Consider the following 21,283-nt stretch of genomic DNA (forward strand, 5'->3'; position numbering starts at 1 on the left):
AATATGCCTAAAAAAAAAAAAAAAGTATTGGCAATGTTTGAAACTGGTAGAACATGTAGCCCAAATAGGAAAACTTTGGGAATTGCTACTTCTGATCTAGTGAAAGAGCCAGTGCTTATTGCATTTTTCAGTTTATGTTCACAGTCTCACTGTAACCATTCTTATTTTATAATTCAAGAGCCCTGGTAGCATAGGTTGGACTGTGATCCATCCGCAAGGTCAGCGGTTTGAAACCACCAGCTGCTGTGTGAGAGAAACATGGGGTGTTCTACTCCCGTAAAGGCGGTACAGTTTTGTTAACTCACAGATGTAGTTCTGCCCTGTCTGTTAGGGTGGCTGTGAGTTGGCATTGACTTGATGGCACCTAGTAGGTAGCATAGTGGCCTATACATTGGGCTGCTAACCATAAGGTCAGTGGATTGTACCTACCAGTTGTTCTGCAGGAGGAAGACGAAGCAGTCTGCTCCGGTAAAAATTTAAAGTCTCAGAAACCCAAAGGACAGTTCTACTCTGTCCTATGAGGTGACTAGAGTCGGGATCAAGTGGAGTGGGAATTGACTGGGTAGAGTGCAGTAGTATTTTTATTAACAACTCCCATTTCTAAACCATCAGTTGTAAGAATGTTATAGTTGTTGGTCCCTTCATTTTATATTCTGGGTATATGATATAATTATATTTAGAGATTCAGCACCCCCACACTCCTGCACCCCCATTTAGAAGGTAACTTTTGTTTTTACGGTGCAAGTTGTGGCAGGTACATAATCTCCTGTCAACTTGGGTGAAGGGGTGGAGTCTAGCCTATCAGTGAGGTCTCTGTGTGGGCATGGCCTTCTGAGGATTCTGGGAACTCCTGTCATCCTCCCTGGAGTCTGGACACATTCTCTGTTTCACATTCTTGTTGACAAGCCACACAGAGACACACTGATGGAGCCAGGGCCCTGGAGCTGGAGAGCCACCTGGAGACCCATGCCAGTGCTGAGATGCTTACACCGCCACTGGATCTATAAGACTTCCTACCCACTGGCCTGTGATTTTCCTGCATTTGGCATCATTGCATGGCTTCATGAGTCTAAAGAGGAATTTATGGACTAATATCGGACATATGGGCTAATATCTGACTTAAGAACTTGATCTGGACTGGGATGGGATGTGTCTTAACATACAATTGCTCTTTTTTTCTCTTACACATATATGAGTGTCTTTATAAATTTGTTTCTATAGTCTACTTGGACAAACACACAAGTCAATGCAATAATAAAATTAATTAGAAAACAAGCTGATTTCTAGCATGTTTCAGCATTATACCATAATAAAGAGCATGAGAGTAGCCTTGAAGCTTTGGACTCTCAATTGGTCTGTGCCATTATCACATACAAATTACTTTTAAAAACCTCTTTCTTTGTAAAATAGAAGCGAATGGTAGTTGGAGCTGGTCACTCTTTGCCACCCTTAGTTTGTCTATTCATGTATTTCATGAGTGCCTTCATTGTGCCTCGGGGCTTGTGCTACTTTGTTTTCAACAACAGGTAGGTGAAGTCCTTTGAAGTAACAAAACCAAACCCAAAACAAACAGAACAAAAACTCCAAACCAAAATGTAATGTCATCGAGTTGAGTTTGACTCATAACAGAACCCCCACGCTCCCCACCCCAAGGATAGAGTACTATCAAATCTAACTGGAGAACGGGTCTTGGTTTTAGTAGTCAGAAGTAGAAGAAAGGGAGAGTTGTGTTCAGAAAGAGTAAAGAGCATGCATACTGTACTGGGAGCAACTGTTGTGAAAATTAAATAAGAATGCTTGCACATTATTGAACAGCCCCGGTGGTGTAATGGTTATGTGTTGGGCTGCTAATCACAAGCTCAGCAGTTCAAAACCACCAGACAGCCATTCCATGGGAGAAAGACCAGGTTTCTACTCTTGTAAAGAGTTCCAGTCTGGGAAACCCACAGGGGCAGTTCTGCACTGTCTAGAGGGTTGCTGTGAGTTGGCACCTTCTTGATGGCAGTGAGTGAGTGTACATTACTTAGTTGCCTACAGGGCACATTATGGTCAAGTTTTACTTAGGGAAGAGCCATTCAGATGAAGTGGCTCAGTTTCATTCTCGCCAGTTCAGAAAAGAAGCCTGTGCAGCTTGGCTAGCTCGCCACACTAGACCTGGCTTTCACGTCACTTTGGGACTGTATATACTCGAGTATAAGCCAACCCAGTATCCGAGGCACCCAACCCAAGCCAACCCAGCCAAGGCACCGAATTTTACCACAAAAACGGCATTCAAAAATGTGCTGAAAAACTATACATGTGTATGTATGGTATTTACTTTTAGAGCTTTGGTTGGTTTATCTGTTAACTTAGAAATTGTTAAACTGAGGTTAAACGCAATAAAAGCGTCCTCAGTTTCTTTATAGAGATGTTATATGGTATTAGGATAGTATTTTAATTACATTTCCCCTTTGAACAGGTTAAATTGCCTTCACAAAATTGTAGTAGCAGTTTACCCTGAAATGAAATTTAGTAAATGGCAGGTCATTTCATGTGTTTTTAGAAAGATTCAGAGTAATTCTGGAATTGCATTTGCTTGTCAACTCATTGCGACGGAGTTCTGACTCACAGCGACCCTGTAGGACACAACAGAACTGTGCCTGGATTTCTGAGGCTGTAAATCTTTACGGGAGTAGAGAGACTCATCTTTCTCTTGATGTGCCTATGAAGCTATTCTTTAATCTATGGTATACACCTTGTACCTGACTGACGTAAATATAGAAAAAGTTAAAAGCAGTTTTATGGGAGGCTAGTGTAAGCAGTTTTATTGTGAAATTTTCTTTTCATATACTAGCAAGTACATTAAATGTTAGGGTAAGATTTTTCATGAAATAAGTAGAGGGATATGAATTCTTCATAGTAATGTCATATAAGTTAGTCATTATAAATTAATATCTTATTATGGACTAAAAACAGTATTTATAAAGCCAGTAGGCCTTGAGACTTTTTGTTTTTATTTCTTTTTATTCTATTTTTGGATATTTAAACCCTTGTGAGCATTGCTATTATGGTAAGATAACAAAAGGTAAGGTGAAATAAACTTTTGAAAAGCCAGTTACAAAGGGAAAAAAATCTACAGAGATTAGAGGTCTGTGTGTTTTGGGGGGAGGCAGGCAGCTAGGTGTTGCTGTGTATTTTCCCTGGTGCTATTATCAAAGGTAATGAATTGGCTTCCAATAATTCTTTATTGACATCAGTGTTTAAAAATTAATGGAAAATTATATCTGGTCCACCTGTTCCTTTTATTAGCATTGTTTCAGATTGCTTTTATAGATAATGATTCCATTTTCTTTTTTATTAGCATGGGGGTATATGTTTTATGAGGCAGAATCAACTCAGTAGTAGTAAGAGTGATATATATATATATGTAAAACTTACTATTTCTTTAGTATTTACCTAAGATATTCCAATATGTTTTCTTGACTTTTCAAAGTTTAACATTAAAACTGTCACCATTGAGACAGTGTAATGGCTTAAGGAAAAGTTAACCAAATTTTAATTCTTCTTTAATTGTTACCATATTTTTAGGTGTATATATATATTTTCACCAGTACAGTTATATTTCTATTGTTTTATTTTGCTGTTTTCCCTTAGTTAAAAAACAAACAAACTGATTTCCATTAGATTTACTTCATTTTCTTTTCAATATTTCTTCCTCCATCCTGACCTGTCTAGAATCATTTTTCTGCTGTTGAAAAATGCCCTTAAATATTTTCTTTTAGGCAATAGAGGAAAGAACTAGGAGGCAAAGGGTATTTATAGAGGTCTAAATACAAGCATGTACATATGTAAATATATTTATATATGATGTTGGGGAAATAGATCTATGTGCATATATTTATAGGTTTAGTATTAAGGCAGCAAATGGACATGGGACCTCCACTCAAGTACTCCCTCAATGCAAGAACACTTTGTTTTTTAAAACTGGCAATCCATGATGCTCACCTTCCCAACATGGTCGCTGAAGACAAAAGCGGGTACATAGAAAATGTGGTGAAGAAAGCTGATGGTGCCAGACTATCAAAAGATTAGTGTCTAGGGTCTTAAAGACTTGAAGCTAAACAAACGGCCATCCAGCTGAGAAGCAACAAAGCCCACATGGAAGAAGCACACCAGCCTGTGTGACCACGAGGTGTAGAAGGGACCAGGTTTCAGGCACCAAAGAACAAAAAATCATATCATTGTGAATGAGGGGGAGTGTGGAGTGTGGACCTAAAGCCCATCTGTAGGCAACTGGACACCCCCTGACAGAAGGATCACAGGGAGGAGATGAACTGGCCTGGGGGCAGTATAGCATCAATGAAAGATACAACTTTCCTTTAGTTCTTTAATGCTTCCTCTCCCACTATCATGATCCCAATTCTACCTTACAAATCCAGCTAGACTAGAGGATGTACACTGGTATAGATAGGAATTGGAAACAGGGAATTCAGGACAGATGATCCCTTCCGGACCAGTGGTGAGAGTGGCGATAACGGGAGTTTGGAGGGAAGGTTGGGTAGAAAGAGGGAACTGATTATAAGAATCTACATATAACCTCCTCCCTGGGGGATGGCCAACAGAAAATGGGTCATAGGAGACGTCAGACAGTGCAAGACATGACAAAATAATAATAATTTATAAATTATCAAGGGTTCATGAGGGAGGGGGAACCAGAGAGGGAGGGGGGAAAATGAGCTGATACCAAGGGCTCAAGTAGGAAGCAAATGTTTTGAGAATGATGATGGCAACAAATGTTGCCATGTGCTTGACACATGGATGGATGTATGGATTGTGATAAGAGTTGCATGAGCCCCCAATAAAATGATTTAAAATTTTTTTCCTCTTTTAAGAAGATCTAGTGTTGAAAACGTATTAAGCTTTTTGTTTGTTTTAGAATGTCTTTGCTTTACCCACTTCCTTGAAAGATATATTTTGCTGGGTAGAATTAGACTGGGGTGTGTGTGTCCCGATGTACTTTGGAAAGATAATATTTTCACTTCCTTTTGCACGCTAGAAAATCAGCTGCAGTTCACTTATTTTTGTTGATTATTTTTTCCTTGGACAATTTAAAAAATATTCTTTTTGTATATGGAATTCTGTTGAATTTGTTTTCTTTCTAAGTCTCCTTGGAGTATATAGGAGCTTATTGATGCTGTGACTTGATGTCTTTCATGTGTTTTAAAAGTTCTCATCTATCATTTCTTCAAATATTGCTTCTTCCCCTTTCTCTTCATTTTTTTGGAACTTCAACTGTATACAGTGTTAGAGTTTCTCATTCTGAGCATTTCACAGCTCCTCTCTGTTTTTCATTCTTTTGCCTCCTTTTTGTTCTAGGTTTTTTCTTCCAACTTGTTTTTGTTTATAGAGGTAGTCTTCATCTCTGTTTGCTCTTAGATGTATTCCCTGGGTTCTTGATTGTATTATTGTGTGTTTCTTTTCTAGAATGTAATTTTGTTGTTTGATTAGACACACATTTCTAGTCATAAAGAAACCCCAAGGAACTAGGTTCTCCGTACTTGCTTCCAAGCCTCTCTTGGTGTACCTTATTGTTAGAGCACGCATTCCCTCCCCCTTTAAAGTAATGATGTATACTAATCTTAAATGTATAATTTTTATACATTTAATTAACCACTCAGTTCGGTATGTAGAACATTTTTAGCAGCTCAGAAGTAAAGACTGCCACCAACCCAAAAACCAAACTCTGCCATTGAGTCGATGCCAACTTATAGCAAACCTGTAGGACAGGGTAGAACTGCCCCTGTGGGTTTCCAAGACTAACTCCTCCCAGGAGTTGAAAGCCCTGTCTTTCTCCCTTGCAGCAGGTGGTGTTTTCAAACTGCTGACCTTGCAGTTAGCAGCCCAACTTATGACTACAATGCCACCAGGGCTAATTGACTTTGCCACACACCTTCTCAGTCAATGTCTCCCTCCTCACCTCCCTCAGCTAAACAGTGCTCATACTTCTGATACACAGATTCCTTTTGCCTTTTCTATTTTTCATGCAGATGCTGTCATAACATATGTACTCTTTCGTGTCTGACTTCTTTAACTTAAGGTTATGCTGTATTGGTACATGTTTATGAAGCAAGTTTTTTTTTATTGTCCTGTACTTGTTCTACCTGCTGTGGGGACTTACATAAAATTCCCTCAGAACTCAGGGACTTAACAGTGACAGAATTTATTTGCTCACACACCTGTAATTTGTGCAGTGCACAGTGGGTCTTGCTGGTTTCCTCTTCATTTGATTTCAGCAGGAGCTGCTTAAAGGCTGGGTCAAGTGGCATATGAAGGCTTGCTTGCATGTCTGGTGATGGATGATTGAAAGCCTACATGTGGCCTTTGCAGGCAGCTTGCTCTGGTTCCCAACAAAGTGGCTGTGTTTCTGGGGCCAGCTACCCGAGAAACAAAAGGAGAGCCTGCCAGACAAAAGCGAAATCGCCTCTTAGGACTCAGCCTTGGAACTTAATGTGATATTACTTATAATTCTCTTCTTTGAGGACGTTACAAGTCCACCCAGGATCGAAGAGTTCGGAAATGGATACCATTTTGTAACCAGAGGCCAGCTTCTAGAAGAACATGTGGGGTCACAAGTACTTTCCAGTGGCTGTAGTTGGGAAAAGGAGACCTGCTGACCTAGTGAGCTATGTGTTAGGCTGCTAGCCTCAAAGTCAGCAGTTTCAAACCAGCCAGTTGGTCCTTGGGAGAAAGTTGAGGCTTTCTACTCCTGTAAAGTGTTACAGTTTTAGAGACCCACAGGGAAAGTTCTATGCAACTTGATGGCAGTGAATTTTGAGTTCTAGTTGGAAAAGTCTATCATAGTATTACACACTACATGAATATGTCAATGTATTCATTCTGCTTTTAATAGATGTCTGGGTTATTTACAGTTTGTGGGCTATGAAGCCTCTGGGTGGTCATTCTCATACATGTATTTTGTTAGATGTAGTCCTTCATTTCCTTTGAATATATAGTTATGAATGAAATTGCTGAGTAGTAGGTGGCACATGGTTAGAGTCAATAGTTTATCTCAAACCATTTTCCAAGGTGGTTGTGCCAATTTATATTCCCTGGTACTTTTAATAACTTAGAAGTATAAATTAAAACAAACAACCAAAGCACAAATCCAAACCAAGAAAACCCCTTTGCTACCATCAAGGCAATTCTGATTCAGAGTGACCCTGTAAGCTAGAGGAGAGCTGCCTCGGGGGGTTTCTGAGGCTGTACATCCTTATGGTCAGAGAGCCGCATCTTTCTCCTGCATGCAGTGCAGCTGGTGGTTTTGAGCTGCCATCCTTGTGGTTAGCAGCCCAATGTGTAACCCACTGTACCACCAGGGCTCCTCTTTAAAACCATAATTAATGTATATTTTTGTCCAACTTGTCTTTAGCAAGAGAGTTGATCTGAAATATCTGGGCTTTCTTTGTTAGGGGTCCATGCCCATTTTCTTTTATGTAATTTTTCATGTTTTTGCATTTTAATTTCCCTGCTTGGTGTGTAGCTAATGGAAAATAGGGACTAGATTAGAAGAGTCTGATTATGATGAGATACACTTAAGTTTTAAAGCAGTATTTAGAATTCAAATGAATACCAAGAGAAATTACCATTAGTGAACTATATCCATTTATTACTAAAGAGAGTTTTAAAAAAATTGATTTTGGAGATAGTGAACCCCACCCTACATCAATTAGTAGTACATTTTAAAGAATACTAGTGTGTTTTTTGGTGGATGTGTGCACAGTAAAACACTTTTCTATTGAACACTTCCTACACATTGTTCAATGATTTGGGCTGCATTTTCATGTTGTGTCATCAGTCTCTTTATTTCCTTTCTAAAGGTCCGTTCCCATTAACCTGGTCTCAGAGCCCTGCCCTTCCACTCCAGCCTTCTCTAGAGTATTTGCTGACCATTTGTTCTCAGCTAGCTTTTAAAAAGTGGGCAGCATTCGGGTGATATTCATTGCTCTATGGGCTAACTTGCTTTTTAAAAAATGCAGGACACACTTGTTTTTGACCTACCTTGAACTTGGAGCTTATTCACTAGATTTGCTTGAGAATTTTTTTTTTTAACATAAAGGAATTTCCTCAAAGACTAATGATTTGCCATCACTGAGGACTGTCACAGAAATGTCATCCAGGCCCTCCTCTCCAAGCTTAGGGTGAACGTTGACTACTTCCCTGTTAGATAGTTATTTTGACGTTATCCCAGGTATCAGTGAGTTCTTTCCCATTCTTATTAATATTGGAAGCCAGTTCATCGCAGCTCAAACCTGGTTTATTGCAGTAATTTATTGATTGATCTTATTCTTAATGTTAAGGAAGTTAGAAGCTTTCTTAGTTGGCCAATATATTCTAATTAGTTCTTAGTTCATAAATCAGTGTTTGAAAGAAAATTATGAAAATGTTCCAATTCCCTTCTTTCATAATGAAACCAAGCTAGATCAGCAATACTGTGTCACACATATAAGGTATTTAGCATATCTTTTTTTCATGCATAGTCGCATAACGATCATGAGTGGTATGCAGACTGGAAATTTTGAAGTGTCATTTTACCGACGAAAATGGGACTCAGGAGTGAAGTGACAATGTAAACTCCCAGACCTATTTAATGTCAGAGTGCTAACACATGTACACTTAAGGTTTTATATATTTTGAGTAATTTCTTTGGAAGACCCATAGTCAACCATGTAGAAAAATGAATGTTCTTTCTCTTCAATTAGATATATTTACATTTTTTGGACTAGAAGTTTACTCCTTTTCATTCACTTTGGGCCTTTTTGAACCCTGGTGGTGCTGTGTCATAAGTGTTAGATGGCTCACTCACCAACTGCTTTGCTGGAGCGGGATGAAGCTGCTATTCTCATAAAGATTTACAGTCTATACAAACCCATATATAGGGTTGCTTTGAGTCAGAATCTACTCAATAGCAGTGGCTTTGATTTGAGTTTTGTATGGTCTTTTAAGTAGCTCTGGTTGCACCGTGCTTAAAACACTAAGCTGCTGACTGAAAGGTTGATGGTTCAAGCCACCAGCTACTCTGGGGCAGGATGTGACAGTCTGCGCGTGAAGATTTACAACCTTGGAAACCCTTGTGGGCAGTTCTCTGTCCATACAGGGTCACTATAAGCAGGACTAAACTTGACCTCAGCAGGTTTTTATACAGGGTCACTACTCCTGTTCGCCTTAGTGGTACGATCTTGAATCAGTTCTGTGTTAGCTGCAGTTCGCCAAGTTAGCCAAGTTGGCCTTGAGTGTTGGATCTCCAGCTCTTCTGTGAAATTTGTACACCGTAGAACTCCATTATTATTTAGTGCATGCATGGATAAATAGCATTCTTATGTTCAGAATTGAACAAAGCATCCATTCTTTGAAAATAGGGCCTGGAATTATGTCTCCTTTTCCTCATAATGCCTCCTATATTTTTCAGAGACATTTGGTTGTCTAGAATTTTAAACTGACTTTTAAATAATGTCAAGTTCCTGAAAATGAGAGATCTCCTTCCTGTGTAGTGTCTGTCATTTTCAGCTTGCCATTATGTACAGTTCTGATCGGGACTATCAAATACTTGAGGCAAATGAGACATGAAAACAAATTAAAAGCCACTTTTTAGAGGTATTCTTCTCTATAAGTGAGATACGTTCAGGAAGACATATGGACACTTGTGTTCCTAAACACTTTGAATTTTTGACTTGACTTTAAGGCTTGGAAGGACATTGGTGTTCCTAAATATCTCAAAATGGACATATTGTTTAGAGTAAAGCCACTAGAATTTGATAAGACCTTGGGGAAACCTAAGGTAAATTCTACCTGTAGAAGGAGCAATTTGACCTCACTCTTATCTCATGCCTCATTAGCATACATGTGTAAACAGACTAAGGAAACCAAAGGTTTCTCATTTTGCGCTTAGCCCATCTCTCTGATCTTACTAACAGGAAGTACTCTGTTGATTTAGTGAATAAGATAAACAAGCCTCTTTTTACTCTGGCAGTGACAGAGGTTTTGCTTTATCTCTCATGAACTGGGAAAGTACTTACACAGCTGTGGGCATTTAGCATTTCGTTTCACAGGTATAAATTTACGGGTATAAAAAATTATTAAAAAAATAAAGAACATTCTATTTCAGAAAGCCCACGAGTTGGGAAAGTACAGTGGTTGGACCTTCTGTGGGAATGACTAAATGACTTGAGTATGAACTGGTTCTTCTTTATAGGGAATTAGTAAACATTACCTGGACTTCTGCTCTTTTGAACTGATAACTGTGAGTCTGAATTAAGAAAGGAAGGTTCTAGAACTACTATAAGCTACATCAGAGTAAGTCATTTTTTCCATGGCTATTTCTAAAGTGCCTGCAACACTGCCTGTCTCATAGTAGCTGGTCAACATTTAACATTTATTGCATGTAAGTAAAAAAAGTATTGCTACAAAAGTCATAGAAACCTTTATTAAACAAATTTCAATATGTGAAGCTGTTGTTTCTCAGCATATCCTTCATCTGTGTCTGTAGACTTCTTTTTTTTTAATTAAATACTTTTATTGGGGGCTCATATCTCTTATCACAATCCATACACTCATCCAGTGTGTCAAGCACATTCGCACATATGCTGCCATCATCATTTTCAAAGCATTCTCTTTGCACTTGGGCCCGTGAAGTTCTGTATACGTCTAAGGATGGCATTCCCATTTAACATTTCTCCGAATAGTTCTGTGCTCTTTGACTTACGTTATACCATGTCACACTGGCAGTTTTTTGGCATCTTTCAGGGACTCAAATTATATTCCTTTTAAATGTTTGAAGTTTCAGAAGAAAAAGAAACCTGAAGGTTGTCAGGTGAATGGGGTAAGGTTTTCTAACATAATTCCCCTAGGACAGTGGTTCTCAGCCTTCCTAATGCTGCGACCCTTTAATACAGTTCCTCATGTTGTGGTGACCCCCCCAACCATAAAATGATTTTTGTTGCTACTTCATAACTGTAATTTTGCTACTGTTCTAAATCAGTGATGCCTGTGAAAGGGTTGTTCGACCCCCAAAGGGGTCTTGACCCATAGGTTGAGAACCGCAGCCCTAGGACAGCCCTGGCTCCCCACAGAGTGTGATGCATTGGTGAGGGGAAAAAAGGCCAGGAAAGTTGCACTGAGGAGTGGTTTCCCATCACAACGCAGTTTTCAGTTTTCTTAAAACTTTGTAATCAGTCCCTAAATTATCCTGTCCTTGGAAAAAATCTATGAAGATTACCACTTTGGAATTCCAAAAAAACAGTTCCCATACTCTTCTGAGCAGCCCATCTGGCATGAATATAGCAGATCCTTCGGAAGCCACTGTTTTCATTGGACCTTTCTGTCTGGTTGGTTTTTGAAGGCACCCTAACAAGACTGAGACAAGTGTATTACCAAGTGAACTTGTTTATAACTACCCTCTGAGTACATCAACATGTTTAAATACGTTTTGATCGTTATAGAGCCATGCCTGTATGAGCTGGAGCCATTGTAGCTATCCTTTTTTATTTAACTCTTGCATTGTCTGTCTGATTTTTATTTTAAGACTGAACATTAATCATTAAGTATTGGTTTATGAGCCTTTAGAAAAATTTTAATTGGCTGAGAAATTACTTTTGATACTCACTCTCGGCCACTGAGTTAATTCTGACCCATTTTCCTTGCTTATTGCCATTGAGTCCATTCTGAGAGGCCTTCTAAGGTGCCCTGGTGGAGGTAGTGGGTTATGAGTTGGGCTGCTAAATGGAAGGTCAGCAGTTTGAAACCACCAGCTGCTGTGCGGGAGAAAGATGAAGCTTTCTGATTCATAAAGATTTATAGCCTCAGAAAGGTCTACTCTGTCCTATAAAGTCACTATGACTCTTCTGATACTACTTGCTGATGTTTCTCTGAGGGAAAGTAATGTAAAGTGCATTTCAGAGCATTCATTCATTCATTCATTCGTTCACTGTCACTACATTTCTTTTAGTCAATCTTTATGGATGCCTGAGAGTCTATTATATGTAAATTGGCAACTCATTTAATTTGGCATTTGAGTTATGAGTATATAAACACGTGCACAATGTCAGTGCAGGAAGAATTCCACAGCTTTTTCTAGAGAGGGAATTGCAACAAGTAGCAGTTTTGAAGAATTGGACCTCGGGATTTCTGGAAGAAAATGAGCTTAGCTTGCCCAAATGTGAAGGTGAGAAACGAAGCTGCCGTGATCCAGAGAGCTGAGATGAGACAGCATGGTGCAGTGCAGCTGTCACTGCAGGTGGATAATGTATAATCATCAGTCTTCTCACGTAAAAAAATACCTTGCAGTTTGTAGTGGAACTGACTGTCATTTGCATTTATCTTTTAAGAAATAATGACTCACTACACTGTCTGCCTCTTAATAATGGCTTAAACATTATTTAGCACATATACATTTGAATCTTTATGTTTATGGTTACATCTGTTTATTGCTTTTACTTATAACAGTTATACTTGCTTTTCCACATTAAAGTGCTGTCATATATTAACATTCACATAAAGACCAGATATAATACGTGCTACATAAAGACTACTATAATGATGTCCACATTGTCCCTTCTCCCAGCAGAAATAATAAAGCAATTCCTTGCTCCATCTGATCACATCTCTCTACCCCAGTCTCATCACTGCTCTGAGAAAATCGTGAGCTTCAAATTGGGGTTTAACATTTCCTTGTCTTCCTTTATAGTTTCATGGTTGTTAGTTGCTAGTGACCCCTTTAGGGTCACTATGCGTTGACATCGACTTGATGTCCGTGAGTTTGGTTTTTGTGATATGTTGAGGGAGCCCTGGTTGCGCAGTGGCTAAAGTACACAACTGTTAACTGAAAGGTTGGTGGTTCGAACCCATCGGAGGAAAATGTAGTCTGCTTCTGAAAAGATGTTCAACCTTGGAAACTTTATGGGGCAGTTTTAATTTGTTCTGTATAGCTGCTATGAGTTGGAATTGATGCGATACTGTCATTTTTATTATGCCTAGGTGCCAGTTTCTTTGTGATTTGTATGCTTTGGAATTTGAATATATGAATTTGTATTTTTCACTAATTCAAGAACATTCTCAGCTATTCTTTCTTTTCATGTTGTCTCTCCATTTATTTTATTTATTTATTTTTACGAACAAGGCAATTTATTAACCCAGCATCATTTGTTCTAATGTTTCTTGCTGGCAGCTGCCACCTATCCGGCGATTCTGCCCAGATCTCGCTGTCCCTGAGGTGTCAGTTTGCGGCCGCCGTCTTGGTCCTTCTCCACCATCTTGAGCCCCTCCAGGGCTTGAAGGACCCGGCGGGCCACGCTCTTGGAGCCACGGCTGATGTGGCTGGGCATGACACCCTTCCTCTGCCGGCCCCCGTAGATCTTGGTCATGGAGCCGACCCCAGCGCCACCCCGAAGGGACAGGTGCCGTGCTGTGGAGGCAGCTCGCGTGTAGAACCAGCTCTCGTCATAGGGAGCAAGCCCTTTGTGCTTGGCCAACTTGACCGTGTCTCCCCACTCAGGGACTTTCAGCTTCCCGGACTTTTTGAGGAAGGCTGCCAGAGCTTCGGCGAACTCCTGCTGGCTCTTGCCTTGTGCAGGAACTCCAGGCATCGTGCGGCCTCGCGCTGCCGGCCAGGGGAAAGGGCGTCTCTCCATTTTTAATGCTCTCTTTCTAAAACTTCTATTAGGTGTATGTATGAGATACTTTAGTCTGTAGTCCCGGGGTCCTCAAACTTTTTAAACAGGGCCAGTTCACTGTCCCTCAGACCTGTTGGAGGGCCAGACTATAGTTTAAAAAGGAACGATGAACACATTCCTATGCACACTGCACATACCTTATTTTGAAGTAAAACAACAAACGGCAAAATCACCAGGCGGGCCGGATAAATGTCTTCTTCGGCGGGCCACATGTGGCCCACGGGCCATAGTTTGAGGATGTTTGCTATAGTCTGTGCACCTTAATCTCCCTTTATATTTTTCATCCTCGCCTTTCTTTGTTACATTCTGGGTAATTTCAGATCTTTTATCTCATTTCGTTCCCTTTTCATTCAGTCCTCTGAACCTCTCTTTTGAGGCTTTTAATTATGATATTTTTCTTTCCCCCGCCCCCCAAATTATTGCTTTTTTGGTTTCATGATCCACCGTATATACTCGAGTATAAGCCGTTTCCCAGCACATTTTTAATGTAGTTTTTGTGGTAAAATTAGTTGCCTTAGTGGATAAAATTAGGTGCCTTTGTGGACTTATACTCGAGTATATATGGTATTTTAAAACATAGTACTATTATTAAAAAATTATGACTGCTCTTTATCGCTTTTGTTGAATCTTGTTTATTTTCCATAGTTATTGGTTTTGGACTCACCATTATCGTGGCTTGATCTGTGGAAATTTATATGAGATGTGTGTTGAGTACTTTCCTCCGGAGCAGACTTGCATTGGAGGAGTCTATTAAGGGGAGCCCTTTTCTTTGAAGGTTGGAGATATTCACATAATGTGAGTAGTGTGGACTTGAACTTGAAGCCTCTGTGAAGATTGGCTTTTGTTTACAAGTTTTCAGGGAATACTTCCTTTCCTTCCCTACCTTTTCCCTTCCCAGCTCACAAGTGCATCCAGATTCAAGTGACACTCTTCCTTATCATCTAGCTTTGAAGAGTCGATATTTCTTCCTTGTTTATCCTTAATTTGAAGGTGCAGTGCTTCCTGGATGCAGGCTTTATGTGGTTATCTGTGGAGTTCAACTTTGCAAATTGCATAGCCTGAGACTTTGTCTTCTGTTTTACCCCGATTGTTAAATGGAAAGTGGTTCAGTATTGTACTACAGAATTTTAAGCATTGACAGAAATGTTCTCAATCTGTGGTGTGCAGTATGATAGCCGATAGCCACATGTGACTATTATGTCTGAAGAATGCAATTTAAAACTTTACATAATTCCATTAATGTAAATTTATGTAGCCCTGTGTATTTAGTGGCACTGCAGCTTGGCCATGGGAGATTGAGAGTGCCTCTAGGGAATTTGTCCACTTAACAGTCTGTCTGTATTTGTTTGTGCTTCATTTTTTGGTCTCACATTTTTTGTGAGGTTAGCTGTGTACTTTAAAGGATGCTTCTTGTATTTTGTGAAGCATTTTTTGGTGTCATGAAGTGTGAGGATTTGCAAGCTGTTTGAGTACAAAAATCTTTTGGGGGAAAATCATTAGCAGCTTTATTTTTAGTTGGAGATCTCCTTATCATCTTAAATGATAAAAATGGAAAAGTTCACAGAAAAAGTAATAGAAGTTCTTCAAATGGAAACTGATACCATGTCGTTAAAAATTAGGAGTGAGCAGGAATCAACTAATTCATTTGCACTTGGTATTCTAGGATTCAAAAAGTCAGACTAGAACCCTGGCTGAAGATGTTAAGATCTTACCTATCACCTTTAGCTTCTTGTTGCCCTTATGTATGCCACGGTTTCATTCACGTGAGAGCACATGTAGTTGGAGAGAAACTATCTTGAAAGTGGATGAAAACCAAAACCAAGCCCACCCACAAACTTGGGCCAGTCATAGGGAATGGTGGTGAGAGAGTTTTTGGCATTCGGTGTAGGCAAGTTTTATTCTTATAAATTATAATTTGTGATGAGTGCAGAAAATGCAGATCATATCAGCTTTTGGTGGTGGAGATTGTGATTTTTTTCAAATTCCATTTGTAGGACAAGGTATTGTGCAATGAAATGTTAGCTGGTTTGGCCTCCTGCAATACTAAGGAAACTAGAACGTGACACCAAATGATGTTGTTTGTAATTCTGTCACATTGCAATTTCAAAATAATTAAAATCAGGACTGCTGGTAGCTTGCGTTATAAATGTCAGAAATCCTTTTAGCTACTTCCTGAGATTTGAACTCGCTCACAGTGTCAAGTTGTTTTTAGACCATGTTTAGCACCTGCAGTAAATGACAGGATGCACCGAAACTTGCTTTGCTTTTAACTAGGTCTGAGTTCTCCATCAGAATTGACTATCCCTACACCTTGCCTTATGATTCATACATGTCAAGTTTTGTTGCTAAGGTTCAAGGAGGCACTTGAAAAAAACCATCTTAGGTTAACATGAGTATAAATGATCATGCTAAAAATAGATATTGCTGGCAGTGGCTGTATATTCTCTGGAAAATGCGATTATAGGTAAGATTTTGCAGAAATACCTTATATATGAAACTGTAGATTTAAAGCAGATTACTTTTCTCCATTTCTGGTAGGACGAAAGACAAAAGGCTCTTCTTTCATTTTTGTAAATGTAGTGAGAGGATAGTGTTTAGGGGAGAAGAAAAGGAATATGAAAATTTTGCCGTATGTGTAACTGAGCTGTCTTATTGCTTAAAACAATTGGTAGAACTTCTTCAAACGTAGGTGGGAAGTTCTACATTTTAAAGCTGTGATTAGTATTGCAAAGACTCTTGAACAAGTAAGCTCAGTTTGTAAATATGTTTCTAAGTCTGACTTCATGACATGCTCCACGAATTTTAACAAATGCATTGTTGCTGTATTTGTGAATTGTAAAATTGTGTACACTTACCACTTCAGATGGTAAGGTTATAAATCCAGTGCTTATACATTTTATTGCCGTGATGTTTTTGAGGTTACTGTTTTTAGTGCTGAGAAGAAAGTTCACATAGGAATCACTTTAATACTGGAAAAAGTATTTATTAGACTTTTTATTCTTATGCTATGAGTGGTAATCGACTTGATGGCAGTGGGTTTGGTTTTGGGCTTGGTTATGATTATGAGCATGAAATGGGCACACAATAATACAAGGTGCTTTGTGGTACTGTTTAAGAAATTGGAATTTAAACTGAAAGACAAGAAGCAAATTTTGAGATGAAATGAACAGAGGTGTCCTTGGGCAAAGACACTTGACTGTGCAAAGACAAAGCTGGCCAGCTCTTAGATCGTCTGTGAGCATGTCATTACTTCGTGTATGTTTAACAAGGGAGTGCCTTTCCAAGTCCTCGTTCAGCAGGCTCCAGGTGACCGTGTTCTCCCTCTTCCTAGAGGGAACAAGAAATGTGATAGACTAAACCAGGGACCACCAAGAAAGCATATTGTGAGAAGCTTTCATCACGTTCTTAAACTGTCAAGTGGGTTATATGTTGTTTTAGATTTTCCATATACCTTCTCATTTCCATTAGGATCACTGGGTTATCTGGAAATGAACATCATTTAACAGTATCTCCTTGGCAGATAAAGAAGAAAGCATGTCTGATGGGGAGTCAGGTGATTACATGGCACCACTATGATTATATGCTACTGCTAATTACAGTGTATGAGCCATGTTGTGCATATAAATGCTGATGCAATCTCTTTTCATTTTGTAAATTTCTACTTCCCACATTTATTACAGCACAAGCAAAGTATACAGACAGGGCAAATATTGTACCCTTAACTGTAGCTGAAAAGCAGAAATTCTTTGTATAATGCTCTTAGCTGCTTTAGAAAATAAAGTAACCATCACTACTAGTGCTGCAAGGAGTAGTTTATAAAGGAAGCTACATTCGAGGTAGGAGAAGGGTCTGTTTTGTATCAAATAAGATCTTCACCTACCTATGGAATTTTATACATTATTGTGTATAATCACATTTGTGAATGCAAAAACACAAGATGATACTCAAGGGACAACAGTCAAACACAATTTTCCATACTATGTAACATTTATCACATATATTTTGAAAATACTTAGGAAAAAATGCTTGGAAAGGAAACGTGTCTACCCAAGAACGAACAGGTAGAGTTGTAGGTGCGGTGTTATGGGATAAGTTTTCTTTCTGTTTTACTGCAATCGCTCCTCTCTTCCTTTCCAAAGAACCTATATCAGTTTTATAGTGACAAAATTATCCATTATTAGAAAACATCTAGAACAGTAAATTTACTGATTCTGAAACTTTGATGCTTTATGAATCATTTACATTCAGACAGACACAAAGAATACCCATTAGTAAGTTTCTGCATTGTATATAGTTAATGCAGATGTGGTATTTTCTTTAGAAATAATTTATTTCAAAAATGGAAAATGTGAGTTGATATGTGCTTTAAGATAGGTAACCAGTGTTTTACCTTTAACATATTAACTACAAAGAGTTCTGGAAGTGGTAGAAAGATTTTGAAACAAATTATTCCCCTCTGTTTCTTTTAGAAAACTTAAAGCATTGACCTTAAGAAAATATTTTCTTTCTTTTTGTTTTTTTGTCTAGGACATGTATTCCTCTGAGAACTCTTGGACAGTAAATTCTGGTTTAACACCTGATTTGGACGACAGACAGAGACATCTCCAGTCATGAGTAAGTGGGCTTCCGTTATTCATTTCCAAGGGCAGGGGGAGCATTTGTAATCTGCAGGCAAAGAAAAGAAAAAACACATTCCTTGCTGGACAAATTGGAATTGGAATTATTTCACTTCATCAGAGGTTGAGTAATCTATGGCTCATCCTAATATTGTGCATTTGTTTTATTAAAATAAAACAAGTAGATACTTTTTTGATGTTTGCTTTACTCTAAGAAGTTAAATACGATGAGAGAAATCTATCATTAGCTTTTTGTTTGATTTAGTCTAACTGTCTCAAATGTTCAATTGATAGCTATTGAATAACTCTTTAGAAACATGAGTAGGAAAAATTGCTATTTAGCAATGATTAGCATGATGTTTCATTGTCTGAAATTTACTCATTGTTTCTTATGAGTTAATAATCTAAGAGGGGAAAAACCCATCTGCTTGTCAGTTGTCTTTGCTGGAATAAAGAAAGAATCTATGTTATAGACTTACCCTATTTGATAAAGATTTTACCATTTAGTTGTAAGGGGATATATAGGAGGGGACTTTAAATAATTGATGGGAAAATGGATAATGGAATTTTCCTATGAACTTTCTAAAGCCCCATGATATGTGTGTAAAAGTATATCATGTATGTGGGGGTATTATGAAATATTTTCTGTTCTTCCTAACTACTCATTGTGAATAGAATAATTGAATTTTAATATTTTGTGTTAAAAGTTTTCTTTTAGAGGGTAAGCAAAAAACTGAGATTTTACCCTAGCTGGAATTCTGTGACAGTTTGAAGTACTTTACACAAATTTGGATTTTCTGATGATGGAAACTTTGTGCTGGAATGAGCTATTTCTTAATGGAATGGAATGTTGGGAGGTTAAAAATGTTTACATGTTATTCATATTCTGTTTATTTTAATATGAAGAGAGAACCATTTCTCGTTGTCAATTTAAGTAACTCATTAGGTAGTTGGTATGAAGTTTGATGATGATGTGAAATTTGTAAGTGCTTTCTCCTAAGAATAGCATTGCAAAAAGTGGTCTTTGCCTTTCAAGATTTTTCAGTGGTGTTCTAATAAATAAGAGTAGTTGCTGAAAACACTGAAATAGACATGAATAAACAAATTATTCATTCAAATGAGATTTTGTGAGAATGTTTATCTGATGTGAAATGCCACCTAGTGAACATGGTAATCTGAAGTCATGAAAATTGAAAAAGGAGTGCCAAACATTTTAACTGAAAATTCTTACACTGTTAGAAAACAAAACTGCATTGCACTTTGCAATCATTGTGTTGTCAGCAGCAATTATCTCAGATGGGATTATTTTTGAGGCAAGGTACCACATACCTTTTGTTTCGAAACTCAGTGAGTAACACAATGTTTTGATATCCTGCCCTTAGAACAGAAGACTCCATTAGGCGACAGTGAGAGGGGAAGGATGGTTTGTTGTTGAGTGCAGTTGAGTTGGTTCTGACTCATGTCACCCCATGTACAGTAGACCCGAACACTGCTGGGCCGGAACCGTTGAGTTGGTTCTGCCTCATGTCACCCCATGTACAGTAGACCCCAACACTGCTGGGCCGGAACCATCACCATTGTTCTTATGGGTCAGTCCATCTTGTCAAAGGCCTTCCTCTTTTTTGCTGCCTTTCTACTCTACCAAGTATGATGTCCTTCTCTAGGGACTGGTCTCTCCTGACAACCTGTCCAAACGACTTGAGAAAGTCTACCTGTCTTTACAGCTCAGGGGCATTTGCTGCACTTGTTCCACCACAGATTTCTTTGTTCTTTTGGCAGTCCATGGTCCTTTCAGTATTGTTTGCCAGAATCATAGTTCAAATGCATTGGTTTTCTTCATTTTTCCTTATTTCATGTCCAACTGAGAAGACTTATGTTGTGACCGGAAAATATAACAAAGTAACTAATAAAAAACACCAAATGTAGGACAGCTGACAAACGTGATGCACAATCATAATGGCTTCCCTCTAAAAATGTTAACTAGCGCTGCCGCTAGGTATGATTCCTAACAGCACAACCCAGAGTGCTCTTTTTAACCTTTAAGCTATTGGGATTTGTTTACATGATGTGACACTGAGAGTGGCAGACATTGCTTCCAGATGTCGCCGGAACTGAGTCAGCACGTTTATACATGTCCACAGGCCCCCAGGAAAGGCGCTGGGCATGTGTATACTCGTCTTCAGTAGTTAAAGGGTTAATTAGGGATTGTGTGTTCCGTATTGCCTCGATCTCCCCTAAGCGCTGTTTTCTTCATAACATTTTTTTTCTATTTTCATTTTATTTAAAGCACTGCGGACCACAAAAAAATTACCTCCATTCTTCTTAAGGATCTCCATAGTTTGTTATGATCCTCACAGTCAAATGTCTTAGCATAGTAAATGAAACACAAGTAAACATCATTCTGGTATTCTCTGCTTTAACCTGCATCAGCAATGGTATTCCTGCTCCATATCCTCTTCTGAATCTGGCCTGAGCCCCTGGCAGCTCCCTGTCAGTGTACTGCTCCAACTTTTGTTGGATGACCTTCTGCAGCTTTTACTTGTATGTGATATCAATGATAGTGTCCTATAATTTGTACATTCTGTTGGGTTACCTTTCTTTGGAATGGGTAGGAATACGGATCTCTTCCTGTCAGTTGGCCAACTTCCATATATACTCGAGTATACGAGGCAACTAATTTTACCACAAAAACTGCATTAAATATGTGCTGAAAAACTTCGCTTATACACGAGTATATAGGTAATTGTCTTCCAAATTTCCTAGCATAGATGAGTAAATTCTTCAGTTTGTTGAAACATTTCAGTTGGTGTTCCATCAATTCATGGAGTCTTGTTTTTGGCTCAGTGCAGCTTGAACTTCTTTCTTCAATACCATTGATTTTTACTTCTTTTTTTTAAAAAAAATAATCACTTTATTGGAAGCCCGTACAGCTTTTATCATAATCCATGCATCCATCCACTGTGT

General features: G+C 38.7%; 2 protein-coding genes across 2 annotated transcripts in view; one reads left to right on the plus strand and one right to left on the minus strand.

The window, feature by feature from the left end:
- Positions 1-21,283, plus strand: part of USP6NL (USP6 N-terminal like) — a 182,659-nt gene that overhangs the window by 4,964 nt on the left and 156,412 nt on the right. The window contains exon 2 of the mRNA XM_045285596.1: positions 18,231-18,317. Within this exon, the coding sequence (XP_045141531.1) occupies positions 18,314-18,317 (4 nt within the window). The 5' untranslated portion in view covers positions 18,231-18,313. The remainder of the gene's footprint in view (positions 1-18,230; positions 18,318-21,283) is intronic.
- Positions 13,206-13,616, minus strand: LOC101655796 (40S ribosomal protein S19-like). The gene has a single exon (XM_045285597.1). It carries the CDS (start codon positions 13,614-13,616, stop codon positions 13,206-13,208), a length of 411 nt encoding a protein of 136 aa, XP_045141532.1.

This window comes from Echinops telfairi, unplaced genomic scaffold (genome assembly GCF_000313985.2).
Source record: "Echinops telfairi isolate 266 unplaced genomic scaffold, ASM31398v2 ScPeMD7_7473;HRSCAF=8511, whole genome shotgun sequence".
In the NCBI taxonomy this organism is placed as follows: Eukaryota; Metazoa; Chordata; class Mammalia; order Afrosoricida; family Tenrecidae; genus Echinops; species Echinops telfairi.

Bases quoted from the DNA above. Each gene is read 5' to 3' on its own strand.
- LOC101655796 (XM_045285597.1), bottom strand. From the start codon at position 13,616: ATGCCTGGAGTTCCTGCACAAGGCAAGAGCCAGCAGGAGTTCGCCGAA.